The following is a 22,493-nucleotide window of genomic DNA, read 5'->3' on the forward strand; positions in this document are numbered from 1 at the left end:
AATGGACTCTTTTTAATCTCTCTCCTTTTGCTTCTGCATTCTGTTTTTTAAATATAACAGCACAAATTGAAGGAAGATAAACACGCTGTGCTTGTTGCCCGTCATAATGCAGCTAATCAGTCCTCTGACAAACTGTCAGTCCTGCTAAAGCAACATGGATGGAGCTCTGAGGAGAAGCTGGTCAGATATGACATAAACAAACGAACGGGCTTTTCTTCTTATATGATAGGCTTAATTCACCACAGCAATCCCTCACAGTCAGCCATATTCATTTGGATAATAAAACTTGTTCCTTGTATAAGGTATGAAATAGTCCAAGTGCCCTAGGACACTGCATGCATGATGTACACATATTATTTATTTTTTCTGTATTGACCTTCCTACAGGAAATCTCAGAGGAGGCTTCTGCTGAGTATTAGGATGTAGCCAGCACCTCAGTACCCAGAGGGAGATAGAGAAGAACCTTGACATAACCCATTTTTAACTATGCCTCTGGCGATTCTGAATTCAAGTTTACAGGTGAACATGTCAGGAGTCCACAGAACAAAGCCAACGACACATTGTATTCATCATAATTCTGTCCTGGTACATTTTATTTTTCTCAACATTTGTGATTTAAAACCCCATGACATTTTTCAAGGTGAAATTCAACTAGAATTTCCAACAAGATTAGTTTGCTTCAAGACAAAATAAATAACATTCGGGTTGAGCAGAACTTCAAACCAGTAGCCATAACCATGATGCGATCGCTGTAAACACAAGAGAATGCACTTAAAGTACTTATACTTAAAAAAAAAAAATCAATGGAATAATTGAACTGCTTTACTGATTAGCCATACATTACGAAAGAAGCATTAAAAATTGAGTCCTCGCTTCCACGCCAGCCTGGGAAAGCATTGTCTTTAAGTGTATGTGAATATCATAATTATTTTATGATTCCATCTTTAGTTCTTTCCAATATAGTAAATTCAATTGACCATGAAATGAAATTTCATAGTCAAAATGCCTCCTTTACACTTTTTTATAGCAGCAATAACAGTTTTATAGCTTTGAGGCAAGGTAATTCATCAGATGTTTAATTTAAAGGCAGATTCTTATATTACTAATAAATATTTACCAATTTAATAAAGTACACATTTTAGCATATATTATATGGTCTTTTAAGTATTTCTGCAACTTGAATGAGCCTGGCTGAGCATCTATAAATATGGCCAGCCCTAGTAAACCCCCTTGGTGACTAAACACCCTTTTTATCTTTATTATTTTCCACGTATATTACAAGCTAGACTGTAGAGGAAGACAGAAACCCCCTTTCCAGTGTCAAAGGAAGAAAACTGTCCGAAAGTCCACAGGAAACAATTATTTGTGATGTCAGGGAACAGTTATGAATACTTAATGACTACTTTCCTGCCTGCTCACTGCATTCTTCTCAGACAACAACAAAAAAAAACAGTAAAAATGAAAACCCTCATGCTCAGCTCAAACACAGAAGATCACAGGCAAAGAAAATTATGTTGCCGCAATCCTATTTGGGGAAGTAATCTTACATTTCAGAAAGCACACTGAATCTTTGCACTGTTAATCCACTACATATTTTGCAATCGTGCTGTTATCTGGGGAATTAAAAATAAAACCAATAAACATCACTGGCATGGTCCTAATGCACAGAGAAATATGTAAACAAGCAATAGGATTTGTTTTTGTTATACCAACACATCTGTCCCTTTTTATCAGGGTTTAAAAAGAGAGAGAGCCCTATAAACTATTAATCTCGTTTTAAAGATGCTGGTTAGAGCTTCACCTCCACAGACACAAATACATTATATACTGTGCTGGTAAAAAGAGACACAATCCCAGCAGAAGAGTTTAAAATACTTAAACAGATTTACTCTGGTGATTGCTTGACTATAATTGCATACCAAGAAAAATAGAAATAAAATTATCTCATTAGGAATCTTTGCTCTCTAGAGTGCCTTATTCGATGTTTGTGACAATAAATAACACAATTAGGTATATTTCACACAATAACACAGGCCATTTTTCCTCTGCTGGTTATAATCAGATCCTCCCCATTCTTCTGTATCACAGTTTGATATTTGACTGGAGACGAGAACAAACCATGTACCATACACATTGCGCTCTAATTCAACAAGTTCAAAAGACCTGGGCACCTAAGATAAGCTTCCATGTTCAAAGGCTTGCCTAAGTAAGTTCTCACTTCAAGCACACCTCCACATTAAAACGAAGGCCAGGGAAGACCTGCTGCCTTCAAAGTAGTAAGTAAGCGCCCTTCCAAAAGTTCATTTCATATTGGAAGACTCTCTCCTTGGTCATCCTCTGTGGCTGTCAATCACCTAATACCAGACAGATATCAGTCTAGTATTACCTATGGTTAGAGGCCAATCAGAGTATTATCTAAGTGGCCACCGGCCCATCAGACAGGGATATTTCTGAACAGAGCCTCGCAGATCCTTACCAGAAAGCCAAATGACAAAGCGAGCTTACCATATGCAGGCCATTGCTATGAAGCACGCCATCTTGCTCCACCAGATTTCTAGAGATTGTGATGGAAGGGAGATCCAGGCTTTGAGGGGGAAACTGGGGTGTGAACTCATTTCCCTGGGAAGGCAATGGGTCGCTGAGAGTCTGAAAGGGTAGCAGTACATCCGGCATGCCCAGGGTGGGGTCTGACTCTGGAGGAGGCGTGATGGGTGGAATTTCAAACTCTTCGTCCCCAAGGCTTGGCGTGTGGAATGTCTGCTGAAAGGGAACAAAATCCAGACACCCTCATAGTCAGTCCTGCATTTTATCCCTCCTTAGAGGAAACAAAGACGACGACGCATCTAGGCCAAATATTTATTTCTCAACATGAAAACATCTTAAACACAGATTTCCATATATAAAGTTTTGCTAATCATTCTGATTAAAGATTTAAGTCTCATTATCATATGGTTTTAATGGAGTATCAGTATTAACAGTGTTTTAATGCGTACTTAATTAGCAACATCTGTCTTTGTTGTTAGTTGGAGCATCGGCAACATTAAATTTGGCTATATAACAAATTGCCACTTTATTGATATGTTAGTGAAACAGCTCAAATCGCGTATGCGATCCACATGCTTCATAAAATGCTGACAATTTTGGGGCAAGCGTGCGTACATGCGTACACACACACACACATACACACACACACACACACACACACACACACACACCATTAACCCAGAAGAGAACATTACAGGTGTTTACTTTATGCCAAAACCTATAAAACAAGTAATATTAAATTTGTGGTTTGGTTTTTAAATTTTTCTTTATTGGCATATTCCCAAGTGTAATAAATGTGTCTATGGAAATTGTTACTGTGTCCTGCAACATTTTCTGTAAGGCTTATTGTGGCTCATATTAAAAGATACCAGTGCTTTTATTGACACTATAATGAAGATTGTTCTTTACTTTTAACATGATCATTTCCATATGGATTTATCAGAACATCATTTAGCAGGCTTCTAAAGACTACCCAGAGAGCCCAAAGCCATTCTGATATAGCTACACTAAGTACACGGGTGCCACCTAGTCACCTCATCAGACAAATGCTGTATCTTAAGTCTTAAGTAAATCTTAGAGCACTGTCATCCATGAATGCTCCTCATGTTCTTTGGGCTGGGCTTTAAAGTAGGTTCTTTGAAGACTCTCAAGGTTGTCTTCCATTTCAATTACATTAAACATCTTTTCTTACCATGTGGGCTATGTGGGGAGAGAAGAGACACCAAGATTCAAGATGATGAAGATGATGATGACTTTTACATACATATGTGCACCTACATTTTGATGAGGCACACGATTTGGGGGCCACCCAGATTTATTTTTTATTCCTAGCTAAGAGGGTCACAGATGTAGTTCATTCATTATTAATAGTATTTGAAAGCGTGAACTGGCATGGGGTAATTGGAGTCTGCTATTATTGATAAAGAGACCTAATTAAGAATTGAAAATCATCATTTTCTCAATTATGATGCTATATAAAAACCTGAAAAGAAAGAGAAACAAACTCTATGGGGGTTGGGGGTAGTTTCAACAAAAAGCATTTCTTGCACAGACAGCCTCACAACTGTTACTTGCAACTCACAAGAAAGAGCGAGCTCATGAACTTTGGGAATCTATGGCAGGGAAGGTAGCCATCTTGAGCACTTTGGTAGACTCAGTAAATGTTTAAAAAAAAATGAAACCTAATAAAGCATTTGAGAGCCAGCATTTGAGTGAAGCATTTGATATTCTGACGTGGGCGTACTTGCAATGATACCCTCCGTCAATGTCAATCTCTTTCTGTGGTACCCTGAGTTCCTAGCAACAAAGGGATGAATTGGCCACAAACTCGGGTTGGCTAATGAACGTAACCCTATGGCTGCGTTCGCTGTTATTTTGGCACTAATGTGGTCTAGTAACAGATGCAACTGTAATTTGTGACTCATTTGCTACCCCATTACTGCTTAATGAAATCTAACATATCACATTAACAATACGGATAAACACTCATTCTTGATATGTGGCATTTGGCTGTTTTCATTACCACTGTAATTAACACTTGAAATATTATTTCAATAAATATTTAAAGTACTTTAAAAATGGTCAGAATAATCATGACACAGATAGAAAACATAAAGCTAACGTGTGAATTTCAAACTTAAGAGTACCCTGGTCCCTGTAGCCTTATTTGCAGGATACTGTCCATGTGAAGGAAACCAGATTCAGGTACGATTTAGGTTTTCTAACATGCCAACCTAAAGTCGTCTCAATTAGTTTGCATTCGTTAAAATGTAGTAAAAAAAAAAAAAACAGGTAAATTTACTTTTAATGCAATGATTGGGAAATTAGATGAAAGCCATAATGTGAGACATTAGCATTTACTCTGGCTTTATTTTTGATCTTGGGAAGACACACAGTGAAGCCATTATGTAAGATTTTAAACTCCGGTATAAAGCACACCTCAGGCCAGGCAGTCAAAATTAAAGAGGTTTGCAATTTTTATTTTTGTTAAGGAATGTAGAGAGGCATGTTATATTTAATATGTCCCCATGGCATAATTTTTTTAAAGACACATTAATTTTAACTTAGAAGCAATATATGTCTGCACTGACCTAATAAAACAACACAATGAAATAACATTGTAATATGTAACCAAGGAGATGCTAAAACCTTAACTACCTTTAAGGAGAGGTAAAATATCACATGTGAGGCCTTCCACAGAGAAGAGAAAGATGTAAAATATCAAATATAACAGTAAGTACCTCTGATCCAAAACATTGTTTACTGAGAGGATAAAAACAGCACAAATTCCATCAACAAAGAAGGGCACGGACTTGAGAGCAGACTCATCATTTGGAGTTTGTGTGATCAATTTTTACAGATATTGACTTTTCAGTGTTTACCTTGAACATGTTAAAGTAGTGTGTGCATGGTTAAATACCATCTGTACTGAAATGTTGAAAACATTTGTTCCTTTTGATAAGAATGCAAATCTGGAGAGTACTGTTGTATCAACATATAACAGCCGACGTCTGACACGGTGAATTATCACAGCTGGAATTAAATTGTTTCTGAACAGCTGCTGGCAGCACAGCTTTCATCAATGTTTGATTCAAATGTAGAGGGAAAAAAAATCCCCCAGAATGAAACATCATGTTGTCCTTACAGATGGGGTTTGCACTCATTATCCCAAACACCCAGCAGCCAGTGCCAAACAGCATTCCTGCGTCTAAGCTGTCTTCCGGTTGGAGGCATGATGCTCACTGGAAAATGGTTAATCTACAAAGACCCTTACTTCTCGAGTCTGCACTTACACTAATAATTTTGAGACATTAATTTCTTTCATATCACTTGCTTGCCTGTACCAAGATCATTTGCAAAGCCATTATTTTCAATCTCTGGGGTCAAGCTAGTTCACTCTCCTATATCTGAATGTATTTGGAAAAATGAAGACTTTTTATCGCCCGAGCCACAGAGGAACTGCTCCATTTGGACTGATTTCATACTTCGGTTTGTTCTTATTTGAAAAATATAAAATCTCACACAATCTATCCTTTTAGGAAAATGTTTCATTGAACTAATCAAGTATCATGAGGTTTTTTTCGGAAGGCATGCCAATGAGACCAAACAAAGGTGGGAAGTCATACGTAAGAAATACAGTAGAAACAGCAAGAGGGCAATGCTTAGCCCATGTATTCCTGCAAATTAGCACAAAGCAAGAGTTAATATGGCACTGGCTGCAGAGCCCATCACCCATGATATGATATGGTACAATCATATCATGTAACAAGTCTATTCATTGAATCAGACACTCAATAATTTCTTATTGGATCTCTACTATCATGGACACTGTGCTAGTTCATGAGGTTCTAACAACAAAGCACTCACTGCACACCACTCTTGAATCCATAACACTGTTGGTCATAGGTCCCTAAGCTGTGATGTTCAAGGAGACTAATCTTAGAGAGCTAGGAAGCAAAACACTTTCTATTAAAGTTTCCAAAATACCCAGATATCTGCTTAGACATCCGGGGAGTGGGGGAAGTGGAGGGGGAGGGCGAGGGCAAGGGAGAGCACTAACTTTCTATTACACATTTATAATTGCTTGCATATGTACTTTTTTTTCCATCAAGAGATTCACTTATAAGCTTTGAAATGTTAACAACAGCCTGTGGACAGTGATAAAGTCTTGTCAGGTTAGTTTCTTTTCCAATAGGCTTTTCCCATTTTCCTCCAAAGTTGTTACCTTGTGCCACAGGAGAGAAAGAGAGAGAAATTCAATATCTTGCTTTTCCCTTCAAGCCTATTACATTATCTATACAACACACAAAACACGATCAGACGCGGTAAGACAGACACCCACCTCACTGGCAGCAAAGAAGGCGTTGTTTGCCTCGGCCATGTTCATGTAGTTATTATTTCCCAACTGGAAGAAAGAAACATTGATTTATGTTAATGGGAAGCAGAGTAAAACCTGGGGTTGTTTAGTTAATACTCAGGAGCGATTGAGAAGGAAGGCAGGCATGATGGTGTACATGGGCTAACCTGGGAACGTGAAACTGTAACATCAGTCAGCCCCTTCTGCAGCTACAGCATGGAGTTACACTGTCAATAATCCTAGAGGATAGTTCTGTTTTTCCCCAGGGCTGGTAGTGAAAGGAGACAGTCACAACCATTTGGCTGTCTGGTCACTAGTGTGCTGTTTATTAAACTGGCCTTTGTCAGAGGCTGGAAGAAAAGGAGTTCGCAAGAAAATCACCTGGAAATGTTTTAAAGCATGTTGGGATTTCATACTTTACTTCTCAAGAACAGGTGTCACAAGTGTGGGTGGGTTAAAAAGGTGAATTAAAGAATTAAAGAGAAGACAATTCAATTTCCAAGGTTCAAATTCTATTTTCTGGTGAATGGGGTGTGGCATGAATATAAATAAATAAGACTAAAGAATATTTCTAAGATTTCCAAGCAGAGCTCACTGCCATATCTGCTCCATCGGAGCTGCTGAAAGCTGTGCTATTTAATCTCTCCATGTAACATTAAGTGCAAAGAGGTTTAAAAAATAAGCAGGATCCCATGAACACAGCAATTTTTATTTCATTCCCTAACACAATGGCCCATTCATATCATCACAAATAAGACTGTATCAGCATTTCAGATGTAAGCTCTTTACTTCCAGGGACCTGTTATCAAAATGTAAAACTTGGATTTAGGCAGAAATGTATTTTCAGGTTCAAATGGTCTGGGTCGGCACATTTCGTTGCTTTCAGCTTTCTGCTATCAGGCTAGCAATATGGGAAGGCTCTGTGGGCATAATTATCTGGGGCTGTGTTATTTTCATGATGGTTAAACGGTAAGAGAATGTCCTTGTGTGTAAAGCATTCTATTCATTTCCTTTAGCGCATCAAAAGAAGTACAGGTGTGGTCTCCATGGGGTGAAATATATGTATATATTTTCTAATGTATAGTAAAGCTAGCAATTACACTAAAGTAAAAGGTGCAATTTTCCCAAGAGATAAATCAGTAGATCGATGACTGGTTGGATGAATGGGTGTCTGGGTGGTTGAACAGACAGACAGTATTAGAAATAGGTACACAGATACTCAAATACATATGTAGACTGATACAGCCAATAAGGAAGAAGTAGATACACAGATATACCAGCCGAATATAATCCTCCTTTCAATATCACTGATTTCTGGGGGGTGGGAGGGAGGGAAGGTGTCTTGGTCCAACTCTCAACCTGTAGGAAGCAGGATTGACATGCTCTATTTTATCATGTCAGGGATCCAAGAGCTAAGCAAGATTTACAGGAAAAAACTCTAATGGCTCCAGAGTGTCATTAAGGTCTACAGAGGCAACATCAACCACCACATAACACGTGAAGACACACACACACACACACACACACACACACACACACACACACACACTGAGCTATCTGACACTCTCTCCCCCAGCACTCCTATTCATTTGGATGAATATTTCCCTAAGGATTCCTGGAAGGTGTCTTCACTAGCCCTTAAAGACCTTTACCTGTCTTATCTGAAGGCACATAGTTTCAAAAACATATGCACAAGTGCAGGCACACACATACACTCAGATGAATTTCTCCATTCTTCTACAGCGTTAAAAGTATGTCAGAACAGAGCCCCACAGGCTTCTGTATTGCTTTTTTTCCCACGTAATGTTCAGGCCTATAATCAAATATGACCCATATTTGAATCTATATATTCCATGCTCCATTCTGCTCCACACACCGCACAGCTGCCTGACAGCCAGTATCACAACTTTAACATTATTTAAATGTCGGCTTTGTTGGAGAATTAGAAATCCATTTAAGGCAAAGAGCTCATTATCAGAGAGTATTTTTTTTTTTAAGATTAAACTCACTTATTATCTAATAGCACCTAGAACAACAAAGGAAAATAAAATGGCCATTAAACCAAAGGCCTAAACAATTCAAAAAAAAAAAAAATTAAGCTCAGAGTGAAGTAAGAACTGGGTTAGAAATCCTCTTCAGAACAGTTAGTATGCGAATGTAATTACTGAAGAAACTACAGCTAATCAGCTGTGAATTGTATCCATTAATTAGTATTTGCCCTGGAGAAATGAGAAAAATCAGTAACAACGCTGGCACCGCCACAGTGCTGATGAGCTGCGAGAGGGCCGAGCTGCATTTAGTCAAGCAGGTGGCTCTAGTGGTCCACATAATTTGCAAAGCTCTCACCTGGAGGGGGGAGCTGGAGCGGACAGAACACTCTGTGCATATCTCTTGTATCTGCATAAGGCCTTAATTAATGGCTTTTAATTTGGAAGCACTTGGTGATCGGGAGGGAGCAGTTATAAATCATTTCAAGTAGATGCAAGGGTTTCCCCCGTCTACCTGAGGTGGAAGATGCCCTGTTGAAAGACGCCTTCAGGTATTGGCGGACGGCAGGAGGTTGCTTTTCTTCTGTACATGGGGCTGTGGGAACATAGTTACACCACCACCAAAACCAAGTCTTTCTCTGAAACCCACATTTCATTGGGTGCTGTGTATCCCTTACCTGCTAAACCCATCCAATCTAGTAGCCAGAAAGAAAGGCCTAACATTTTGTATTTGGCTACTTCCTCTCTCCCAATGCTTGCTTCATTTTCTTTCTTTTACATTTGGTTTTTCTTAGCTTATTTATTTGAGACACAGTGTTGCTGTGGAGCCCAGGCTCCCTCAGAACACATTCTTAATCCTCCTAACTCATCCTCTTGAGTGCTCAGCCTCCCCAAGTGTGCCGCCATGTTTATCCCATGTTAAAATGTAGCCTATGAGCCCTGCTTCACTTGTTGGATGATTAAAAATAGACAGGATTCTGAAAGGGAAAACACTCTCTGGGATAGACTGCCAATAGAAGGACCAAAGAACAATTAACTTTGAGTTGTGCACAATTAAATTTAGTTTATGCTATAGGAGGTAGTGGCATTGGTAAAAGCATTCTATTATACACGCCCTCTGGGTCTGGGAGGGAAGAACCTGAACTGGGCCCCCCACTGCCATTCATTGGTCTAACCATGCCTGGCATTTGTTCAAAGGGTGACAAGTTGATCCCACTCAACCTGAGGTGACCCAGAATCACCCCTGCTACCCAAGGTCATCTGTCAAATATTTGAATGGTGATTAATAATGAGTGATGCTCACGGAAGCCTTCTGTAAATACTTCTTCCTTTCATCTCCCAAAGTGGGACGAAATGCAATCCATTTCTTCCCAACAGCTAACAAGAAAGAATTATTAACACACTCATTTGTTCCAGTCAGCAGACTGAGGGTTCCGGGGGTCATGCAACCTGCCCTAGAGGATTTGAGCACCCATAGCTGGCATCCCCCAGCCTCACTCTGCACATACACTCTACTCTTTCACATGGTAATCAGTTCAAATTTTAAACTTTATTGTTAACTTTATTATTCCAAGCTGGAGGTCCTAGGTCTATTACAATGTTCCTTGAGGAAAGGGTTCCGAAATCCAGTGTAACCGGGAAAAGTTTTTGTTGTTTTTGTTGTTGTTTGTTTTTTGTTGTTGTTGTTTTTGTTTTTGCTTTGATGACCCTCAACACCTTCTATGAATCTATAGGCTCTGTGATCTCTCAGTCTGTTCAATCTACAAATAGCTATAACCCACATGTTTAAGGCATTGTGATATGTCTGGATACATGATAGTGACAGAAATCAGGTTCCTGTGAACTCTTTTTTATTTTTTATTTTATTTTTATTTTATTATTATTAATTTTTTTTTTTTTTTTTTTTTTTTTTTTTTTTTTTTTGGTTTTTCGAGACAGGGTTTCTCTCTGTAGCCCCGGCTGTCCTCGAACTCAGAAATCCGCCTGCCTCTGCCTCCCAAGTGCTAAGATTAAAGGCCTGAGCCACCACCACCTGGCTGAACTCTTTTTTAAATGAAAGCCATTAATACCTTCCCTACCCGCCAGGATGCACCACCAAAAAGAAAAAAAAAGTCTGTGCACCTTCCTTCTGTTTACCTCACAATAACTAAACTCTTTGGGAATCCTTATTGGAAAAATATTAGCTCTTCCTCTCCCTCTTCCTCTTCTTCCTCCTCCTCCTCTTCCTCTTCTTCCTCTTCCTCCTCCTCTTCTACCTCCTCTTTCACTTCTTTCTTTTTTTTCTGGAGCATTCATATAAAAGCTAATCCTAATTTTGCACTGTAGCAAAACCTACTCATTTTTTTTAAATCAGATGATTTTTAAAAAATTTTTCCATTCTATGTCACTGCTAAGCTCCAATTTTTTAAGGTGATAACCTACAGTGACATTCCTCTAAAACAAGTCCCTACTCAGTCATGTCTTTACGCATTCTCATTCTCAAGACTCAAAGCAAGCTATTCTGAACAAATGAGATGAATGAGGGAAGGCACTTAGTTCCTGAGACGGGCACATGAAAACACCACCCAAGGAAACATCTCATTCACAAAGTCTTAGGAGCACACATGTTGGGTGCTAACCTCTGTGAGGAGCATAGTGACAACAGGAATTTACCCATGGTGTCAAACTCCAATAGATGCCATTCCCAAAGATACCATTGTAAAGGAGAACCAAATCACTCTGTACGTGGAGCCTTAGCAGGCTCTAAAATAACATCTCTTCTGTATCAGAGGCAAATCTGCTCTTGCTGCATGATGAGCAATTATGGCTTCAGCAAACATAATTTAAGAAGGACATCAATTAAAAAGGAGCAGCTAAGGGTTTCATAGAAATGCATCAAAGAACATCATGCCCATGGTCCACGTGACCGTGTGAAGTGCCACAGTATATTAACGCAGATTGGAGAGTCTGGCTCAGCTAGCAACAGGCTTGGGACAGAGTAGAACAGCAAAGACAAAACCCCATCTGTAAGCACAAGGCAGTTACTTGGCCTTGGCCAGTCCACAGCATCATCTCCACTCAAACTATTTTTAACACCCCTGTGAAGAATTGGATAGACTTCTAATAAAGCAGCACTAACAACAGGGTCTCAAACAGCTAAATGGTACAAGTGTACAAATGATACAAATTCTTCTCTTTCCCCATTAAGTTTGTTAGCAGACACCAACAAATGATTTCATGCCTCACCCAGATATCTGTCAAGTTACTTATATGAGCAAACTATGCCATTCTAAACCACATGTGCCAAGCTCTTGATGGCTGTTACGTAGACCCGGGGAAATGACCTGGTGGGCATCAAGCTACAATTTCACTGAGCAACAGAAGCCCATAGGAAAACAGGACTGACACGACAAACGGTGGGAGCACCCTACCAAGAAACAAAGGTTGGCAGGAGCACCATGATCATTTATGCTGTCACCAAAGCTTAGGGGACCAACAGGAATCTGGAAGAAAAGCTACTGGGATTAAATCCATGGTGGTTTGACTTGACCACGGTATAAAAGAGGGGTGCACTGCATAGACACTCCATACTCCTAGGGCAAATTCGGATCCCAGGCCAGTGATAGACAAGGATATATTCCTGCAGCGCCGCACAGGACAGCAGCAGCAGCTGGCTACTGCTCCTTGTCAGCAGCAGCCTTGTTCCCTGTCAGCCATGTGAGCATGAGGAGAGGTAAGGGAGACTCCATGGAGTGCTTCACTTCCAGCACACTGTTAGACACTCTATTTTCTCCTCACTGGGTCTACAAAGTGCCCACCTAGGTATGCGCATCAATAACCCATTATCATGTGGGCTTCCTGGGATTGATTATCCCCAACTGTCAATAAGGTAGATCCGTAAGCATCCTTGCCCCTGTGACTAAGGTACCTGACGAAACTTGAGGAAGGAGAGATGTGTTTTGGCTCCTGGTTTCAGACCACGAAGATGTGGAGGAGCAGAGCAGAGCAGTTTATCGTGGCCCAGAAACACAGACACAGGAGACTCAGGAAGCAGCCATGGACTGGGGGTACCCTCAGTGTCCTGCTTCCTCCTGCTAGACCCCACCTCCTAAAGTACCCAGGCCCTTCAAACTAAACAGCCCACAGTGGGAGCCATGCATGTAAAACATGAGCCTATTAATCTAAATCTATAATTATATAGATTTAGATTTATTTAAATTATATTTATTGAATATATAAAATTATAACTTATAATTACATGTTTGTTATATATAATTATAATACTTCCTATTCAAAGAATAAAAGCATTTGTAATATGCCGGTTAATCTGCGATGTTTGGTAGGCTTGGTGTCTTCATTGCATTTTCAATTTAGGATATTTTTAATTAATGATATTCAAATTGTGTTATTTTTTACCTATGGTACTTTCAACATATGGCTTATCAACAAAGAGTATCTAAATATACATGTGTATATATGTATGTTGTGCGTATACATATACACACACATATGCATTATTACACACACACACACACACACACATACACACACACACACACACACACACACACACACACGCGGTCCCTTTTGATAAGCTCAAATTGCCCAGATGTCTTTTCCTGAACACCCAGAAGCATGAGGGCTCACACTCAACACTCAAACTTGGATGTTAGCAGGCATTTCAATATACAGCCAATGCCGAATCCCATTTGTTCCTCCAAGCCTGCCCTATGCAGTCTTTCCCATCACATGGGAACCTGTCTTAGACCAAGTCATTCTTGAATCTGTGCTCTTTCTCCTTTCTCATCTTAAGTTATCCAAAGGAGATCCTGTTGGCTAATCCTTCTAGTTAAACTCAAGCAGATCACCTGCGTTCACGCCCTATGCCCACCTCCCGGGGACCCAGCCCTGTCTAATCCCATGCCTTTTGGCTGCTGGAGCCTGCTAGCAGGCTACTACCACTCTACCAACCTTTCACCAGACTATACATAGCACTGCCATAGTGGTCTTTGTCACCCACTGGCTCAGGGAAGGGGACATATGCTTGCAATGACCCTTGCTTCCTTCCTGAAATCATGGTGGCATTCTCGTTGCTCATACTGCTACATCCTGATAGTTCCCTTGCTGTCCCATCAACACCCAAGGCCCATGCTTACCTCAGGGCCTTTGCAGTGGCTAGTTTTTCCATCTGAATCATTGTCTCTCCAAATGCCCCCATGGCTTATACATCTCCTCCTTCTGGGTCTTCCCTGGATACTACGCGTCCAATGACAATCACATTTCTGTACAGCTTCCATCTCCAACACTCTCTATCCTTCACTTCCTACTCTACTTTTTCCATTCCCACTTTCAATATCACACAGTACGGTCATAATCTTTATCCTGTTACTAGAATATAAATTCAGTGAGGGGAACATTGTGTCTACTTGCTACACAGACGCCGCCCTGCTGGCAAAGAGATTGAGAAATGGTGGATGCTCAAAAGCTCTGCTCTGAAAGAACCAATGAACTGGAAGTGAAAAGACAAATCATTCTCCAAGCCCTTCAGATGACAGCCTCAACTCCTGAAATCCAAAGGATAAGAAAAAGGACCCACTGCCACTGTTGTTCCTATATCTACAGCATAAAAAAGCAGAAAGAGGAAAATATACATTCCAAGAAGGAAACACCCTACCTGGACAAACACTGTTCCTGGAATGGCACTACAGACTGACCTGCAGCTCAGGGCCATCGCCATGCTTAGCAGCAACCCAGTGTATTTCCAAGGAGCTATCAGGGAGTATTGAGAGCACTCCCAATGCAAAGCACTGATGCACGCAGGTTGGCACAGAGGGGCGATCAGGGTCATCCCCGACCTGACAATTACAAGGTATCCTACTGTACCCATGTGTATGAACAGTCGCCTTGTCTACTATAAACAAAAGATCCATATGAAAGGCACAGAGGTCTAGAAAGGTAGAGTGGGCTCTTGGGGATGGAACCATTGGTGGCAAAATACAGACTGGTGTGACTAGATGCACTGGCAGGCAGAATGCTGAGAGAAGACAACCAACCTTGTGGTGTCAAAGGGGAAAAGCTTCAGGTATTCAATGGCTGATTTTTTTTTCCAATTTGAAATACTTTAAAGGAATGTTCTTTAGTCTGAACCAGTGCGATTCAAAGTGTATGACCAAGGACCAGAGACTAATCCAATGCTTGTTCGAGCATGTAAATTAGGTGACCCTCTCATGGCCGACTGTATCAGACAGTAAGGCCGTGGGGCTCTTGATTTAGTGTTTTAGGTTTTTCTCGGGGATTCTACAGCATGTCAGTATTTGTCTAGTTCATTTTAGGCTAACATCTTGATTATTTAAAAAAAGAATCCCCCCCTTCTCTCCCTCCCCACACTTTGGTTTTTGTTTTGAGATGGTCTGTCAATATGTAGTAGAGACTGGCCCCCAATTGGCTATTCTCCTGCCTTAAAAGATTCCTGAAGTGAACGCAGAGGCATGCCTCACCATGCTGGATTTAAATGAATTTTCTAAGCCTCTAGATGAGCTAAAGGAAACACTGGGATCCAGGGGTTTGTTATCTCTCTCCTCTCACTTTCAGGAAAAAGGGCAGTCTGTGAAGAGGCTACGCACTTAACTCTCTCATCCTTACCATCAGGATGGCCAGAAATATGCACAGCTCTATCAAGAAGGGAATGCACGATTCGGTATCAGAGTTTTAGCAAGTGGTGTGGCCACACAAGTAACAACCAAGCTTAAACATATGGACGATCTTCAAACACAGAGGCCTTTGGATTCTCATGATCTAGATGCATTTGAGTTTGTGACTCATACAACCATCTGGCCAAGATACTAGTGACAGAGGAAAAAAAGACACTTGTTTAATATAAAACTTACACACACACACACACACACACACACACACACAAATGTGAGTAAAAAGATGAAGGTTTCAGCATCATGGGAGTTTTGAGTAGAATAATCATTGGCCTGGCCAAAACATGCTCACCGGCATTTCCAGAAGAGAAAATGTGTCTTTAACCACACTGCAGTGAAAATGTCAACTGTAAGTCAACACTGTGTGAGCAGTCTTTCCATAGCCCATCTATGCGCCACCCCCACAGCTGAGTTGGTAGGACTGGATGCCAGTTAGTAGGACTTATCCAGGGTCTTATAGGTCTTATCTCTCTGTAGAGTATAAGAAAGAGGTGGACTGTTGCTCTTACAGAGATAAACACTGTAGCTGGGATGGTGGGCGAGAAAAGTAAAGGCATCATTGTAAGGACCAAGTTGGCAACGAACAGTCACCAAAGTGAGGGAAGAAAAAGTCAGGAAGAAATAGCCACTTCAGAAAACAAGTCCTGAACTCAGGAAGCGGGCAGGGGCACACATACTGTAATGCAACGGTGAGTAGGCTTGGCAAAGCTGTGGACCTAACCATTCACAGGGCTTGGGCAGGGAGAGAGAAGGCAAGCAGGGGCCCTGAAAGCTAGCCTTGGTGTTCTTAAATGTATTCAAATGGGAGGTCTAAGAAAGATTCTACTGGGAGAGGATGATATCTCTCTACAAATGCACACACACACACACACATACATATATATATATATATACACATCAATGATCTGAGGCACACAAAAGTAATACTGAATGACAGCTCACGCATGGGAACTTGGCTCAATGGGAAGCATCCTTCCTATGGCATGCAAAGGCCTAGATTCCATTCCTAGCACTACAAAGCTGAACAAAAGCACAACAGGAGATCTCCAAGGATGGCCTGAGGGTACACACATGTCAACAGTATACACAGACAAGTGTGTGAACATGGAAATACTTTACCAGGAGTCTGTCTGTATGCTGTTTGGGCCAACCAAACTAGCAAAGGGATGAAGTCCAAGATCCTAGTGGAGCTACAGGCAATTGGCTACTTGGGCCCTCCATGAACTTCAGTCTTCCATCCTCTAACACTGAGATAAGAACCCAATCAGCCCTGTAAGACTTTGAGAATTAAAAGGGTGATTGCATAAAATGCCATCTTTTTTAACCACTTCTTGCTCCTGGCCCTGACCACTCTTCCCTTTACTTTAGCTAAGTCTCTGTCCTCTGTTCAATCCTCAGAGAGGCCTCTTCAGATCAAATCCTGAAGTCACCTCCACCCTGCACACCCACCTTCACTACCCTTCCCATGGCTCTGCCTTCTTTTGTTGGGGTCAAACTCACTCATCACAGACTTTCCTGCAGTCATGTTTCTCTTACTGCCCCACCCTCTCACGCCAATGGAGAGTCTGTGTTGACAAGGGCTCCCTCTGGTTCTGCGATGTTTCTTTTCACCACAGGATGATGTCTGGGCCACAACAGTTGCTCCATGTATGTGCAGAATAGATGGACAAGTTGGTGACCTAGAGAGATCTCAGTTCAAATCCCAACTCCGCCATTTCAAGCTGGGCCTCATCAGCTGAGTCCTATCCTGTTTCCCTTATGATCTTCTCATTTCTAGAGAAGAAATGACATAAGTCTGTGGAAATGGACTTGGTAAGGGAAAGCATGTCAATGCCAAGCCACCAACCAAGGATCTTATGCAGAAAGAGGGATCAAGGGGGAGAAACCTGAGGACCAAGGAACTCAATAACCTGGGTAAAAAACGAGGTCTCATTGAGGTATTTTATGTAATATTAGCAGCCCATCATATAAGAAGCAACAGGCACTGTGCTAAAAATATGTTCTGATTTCTTCCCAAGACTCCACTAACAGGAAAACCAGATACGGCTCTCTATGGTGGGAACAGCATTGGAAATGTATGAAAGAACTCCCACTAGAAAATCAGGGGGGTTCTGAGAGGAACCACTTGAGCGAAGTCTTGAGTAGCTTGTAGGAACTTTACTGGGATGGACGAGTGTACTGGGAGCAAAGATCCAGTGTCAAGGTAGGTGGGGCAGACCAAGAGATGTGAACACAGCATTCCTGATAGAAGAAGCCCTGGTACAGGAGCCTGGATACATGCACTAGTGTCGAAGGTTTAGCCTCAACATGAACATGGATATTAGGAGACATGTGCATGTCTGTAGATGGAAAAAGTCTGAACATAGAAATAGAAAGATCTGCCCACAACAGAAAAGGAAACATGGACTGCTCTTTCCAGATGATAGGAATATTGTGCCAGATGTAGCTCACCTGTAGCCTCAACATTCATGAGACTAAGGCTGGAGGGATTCAAACCCAGTGTGGGCTATGTAGCAAGATCCTATCACAAATGACAAGGACAGAATTCATAATGTCTATCCTGTGCATCTTCCAGAGCATTTGGCAAATGAAAAGCCATCACGTGTTGACAGCAAGAAAAAAACAGGAGAAACAGAAGGAACATGTACAATCAGATTTGAGGTTTTGTTAGGACCAATGAAATTACAGCAAAACCATCATTAGTCCTGAAGGTAAAGGGGGCTACTTGGTTTCACATTGCTTCAAGAACTAGGAAGATTCCCCCATTGGTTTGTCCAAGAGATGTGAAGTTTACGCCCAAACTTCTAATAACAGCAGAACCCTTGAGAAAGGGCTATGACCTATGATAAATGTGGCATCACTGCAAGGAATAACAACTTAGCTGCCATCTACCACGGGCACTTTAGTATAAATTAGTTTTCAATAAATGGTCCATTGATGTAGACTGCATTATCACTAAGATCACTGAAGATGCTCAGAAAACAAGTTCTATCATGATACCCTCCCCCTCCTAGCTGGACCGATTCCTCCTCCAACATCCAAGGCAACCAAGGTGTGCTTCACTCCACACCCTGTTAAAGCAATCTATTAAAGTGCCAGCCTACCTGTTGGAATCCTTTTGGCCAGAGGCCAAGCCCACTGGAGCCTGGCTCACAGGAAGTCCTCAACTGATAATGCCCCAGCCTTGGAGTGGTTAGGAATGTGCTATTAAACCACTTATTATTTTGCCTTTTCATCAAATGATGAGTATAAGTCCGTCCACATCAAAGACAGAAGAACCACCGCTATTATGACTTAACAAAGCCTTAAAAAAAGGAATGACAAGTCATAGAAGGTAAAAACCCAAGTTACTTCCCTGTAATGTTTGTAGCTTTTCCTGAAGTGAAATAATTAAGGACCCCAGAGGGTTTCTAAAAAGAAATGGAGGTCTCTAAAGGCATATTTACACCAAGTACCCTTAGCAAGTATATCAAGGCATTACTTCCTGCAGGATATGAAGTTTCAAATTATAAAAAGAAATAACAAACTAAGACAAAGGAACCCCTGTGTTTTTAAATGAACAGCTTTTGGCTGGTTACAAAATTTCTTTAGTTCAGTAACTCAACTCTACTAACCAATGGGGAAAACGTCTGTTCTGAAACCTCAATCAATCTTTCTAATTATGATTTAGTAAAAGTGCCAGAAAACCATCAGTGGCTTCCTATATAGTCTGTCTTTGGTCTCTAAAGTTTATGATTTGATGTTCTGTAACCATCATCTGCTCAGCCTCCTGAACAATTACCACATAGATATATAGACAAAATTATGCATACAAGTATACATCAGTGACTCTCCACCAGAGGTGATTATGTTCTGCAAACATAAGGGTGATCATGTCTTGTGTTTTTACCTCAGTGAGGAACAAGGTATACTACAGAACCTAAGTAGAGCCATTGTGTCCAGATCAAGAGTGACTGAGAAACCCAGACCCAGACCCACCCACCCAACAAACATAAAAGATTAAAATTAAAGTATTATTAAAATTAAAGTATTAAAAAATAAATACTACAGAACTATCGCATCTACACCTTCTGAACACTAGTGTTCTTTTCAGAGTGGGTATCAGGCTGACTCTGAATATCTCTATTCGTAAGATTATTGACCACCATCAAGGTAAATGTGTTTCAAATATGTAGGAATAAGTGGGTTGTCAGCTATGAGCTTTATGTGTATAAATATCCACCTGCTCTTATTTTCTTTCCGATGAGAATAAGTCAAGAAATTTTAAAAAAGAGAGAAAGATATAGAAATAGTTAACATGTTCTTCTAAGGCTAACATTTCCCAAGAAGATCAATAATTCCATAAATCCTTCATGAAATATTTTAAGTGACTCAATGTGTTTATTCTCCAGCCTTAATCAAATCTGATAAACCAAAGACCCGAGACTTCCTTAACTGAGAAAACATCAAAGACAAGCCCATAAGCATATATAATATGGAATTATATGTTACCATTGACCCCCAGCAGGATTACACCAGGTCTAGGAATATCTGCAAGTCACAGTCATGACTTCTGAGAGTGAGGTTTACACACTCACTCAGAAATTTTCAGATGCTGAGAAAGCTGGCCAGAAATAGAGCAGGCATACCTGAAAAGCCACTTTGCACGCACAGAAAGAAGACCTCAGACCCAGACATTGTGCTATGATTTTATGGTGACTCAAATCCTGGAAGGACAACTTTGGGCCAGATGGCTGATGGTACAGCCCTTCTTATCACTTCTCTCTATTTGACCAGTGATATGTGTTTGCCTAAAACCTTCTAGTGGAGAGGGCTCACGTGAGACAATAAATCCATTTCTAATGTGGTCTTAGGGTAGATGAGGGCAATCACATTCCCCTCAACCAAACAGTCTCAAATCTTATACTTATTTTTTTTAAAGACCGGCTTTTTGAAAAGTACTTTTGAGTATGAAGCTAATCACTTCTTAAACATAACTAGAAAAATAAAATCTCTTCAAAGCAGGGCCACTGGCTTTCATCTTGAAGACAAATAACGAAATTCAGCCAAGCTGACCAATGTTAATCTGGTACACAGCTCAAATTTATTTCAACATTTTTGTATAAACAACCATGAAATTAAGTCTGACATAAAAGGCATTTTCTTCTTAGGGTCATAGGCACCACAGACTAATACATTCAAGATTACCTTCACATTTCCTTATAGGAATCTGAACGATGTGACTCTCCAGCAGTTTAGGAACAGTTCTTTCTACATCACCTACCTGATTTACTCACTTCAGCAAAAACTCAGCCCTATTCCAGAGTGACTTGGGTGGACAGAGGCAACCTGAAGAAGTGAGTCATGGGTGCCAATATGACCAAAAGGAAAAAAAGCAGGCGAGAAAGCATAAATAAACTACAGATGGCTATAGGACTGCATCTGAGCTCAAGACTATGAAGACCACCTCAAAAGAGTGTCTCTATTACTTTATGGCTACACAGAAACATACCTGGGAGCAAATTCCTACTTAAAAGTCCAAAGTAAGCTCCTTGGCACTTAAATAAAAGGTTAGTTCTTGTATACCACGACTCCTCTCTAAAGTGCACACATACTACTTATTCCAAACAGAAAGTTAATTTTCTTGTTGTGAGTAGTGGGGGAGGAGAGAGAGAGAGGAGGGGGAGGGAGAAAGAGATTTTGCATAAGAAAAATTATTGCACATTCCATGGTGCTGGTTAATAAAGTCATCTATAAAACCACACTATAAAATTCTTTGGCCATAATAAAAACAAGTTAGAGGCATGATATTTTTAAGAACAGCAGCTGCCTTCCTATCAAGATTAATATTGAAAGTAAACGCCATCTAACAGGGCCCCTGGGATTGCTAACAGATTCCATGAGGGGTGTCCATCTGGCCCTGGCCATAAGCTGCTTCTACCACACATTCCACTCCAAAATCACACCCTTGCTGATACCATGTCCTGGGGTGATGCTGTCCTCAGCACTCCACTTGTATGTTTTAATGACTGTGTCAAGGTTGAGGCCGAGTATCCAAGCACACAACTGAAATGCTCCATCAAACGTGTGCAACAGGGAGGTCCTCGACAAAAGGCATCAGGGCTCTCCACGGGTGATGACCCCTCTTGAGGCAAGAGGGCAGACACAAGAAGTCAAAGCTCTTCTGCAGACGGTGAGGAAAGCACTGAGCGTTGAGGTGGCCTTCCTCCAGCTCAACTATCACCTCTGTACAGATGTTTTTGGAAATGATTGATACTGAAACCTTCATGGTTCCATGAACTCACTCTTAGGCAAGATGTTAACTGGTGTTAGAAGTCAAGCATAGCTGGGTTTTGTTTTGTCTAAGGAGTTATTTTTATTTGTGTGTGCGTGCATGTGTGTTGTGTGTACATACACGTATGTGCACATGTGCCTGCAAAGGCAAGGGAAGGTACTGGATCCAGTGGAGATAAAATGACAGGAGGCAGTGAGTTGCCTCAAGTGGGTACTGGGAATCAAACTTTGGACCTCTGGAAGCACAGTAAGGCCCTTAACTGCTGAGCCATCTCACTAGCCTAAGGCCTTTTTTTTTTTTTTTTAAATACAGACTGTTTTGTTTCATCTAAGAGATGGGATTTGGTTCTTAGTCTGGGATGCTAAAGCTAGTGTTTCATGTGGTCACATGGAACAATATACAGTGTGGCTCTGTGACAAAAACCCAGCAAGAAATCCTCAAACTAGCCTCAAGAAAGATGTTGGGAAGTCCAGGTAATAACATGAAGTTTCAGAAAGCAGACGCAGTTATCAGAGCAGAAAAATGCTTTTGACACTAAATCAAATGTAACGTGTTTTCAAATAAAGCCTCAGGTTCATCAAGCTTTGCAGGCTTCAGTCCCATAAGAAGTCTCTCTTAGATGAGCTCTTTCCCAAGAGTTCTCT

General features: G+C 40.8%; 1 protein-coding gene across 4 annotated transcripts in view; it reads right to left on the reverse strand.

Annotated features, from left to right (window-relative positions):
* Tox3 (TOX high mobility group box family member 3) overlaps positions 1-22,493 on the reverse strand; it is a 101,816-nt gene that overhangs the window by 21,079 nt on the left and 58,244 nt on the right. For 2 of the 4 annotated variants that reach the window (XM_031340817.1, XM_031340815.1), the window contains exons 2-3: positions 6,887-6,949; positions 2,506-2,757 (exon numbers count right to left, since the gene is read on the reverse strand). In XM_031340817.1, coding sequence (XP_031196677.1) covers positions 2,506-2,757; positions 6,887-6,931 — 297 coding nt within the window. In that variant the 5' untranslated portion in view covers positions 6,932-6,949. Of the gene's footprint in view, positions 1-2,505; positions 2,761-6,886; positions 6,950-22,493 lie in introns of all 4 variants that reach the window. The other 2 variants (XM_031340816.1, XM_031340814.1) reach the window with 1 other exon arrangement.

Source organism: Mastomys coucha, unplaced genomic scaffold (genome assembly GCF_008632895.1).
Source record: "Mastomys coucha isolate ucsf_1 unplaced genomic scaffold, UCSF_Mcou_1 pScaffold22, whole genome shotgun sequence".
NCBI lineage: Eukaryota > Metazoa > Chordata > Mammalia > Rodentia > Muridae > Mastomys > Mastomys coucha.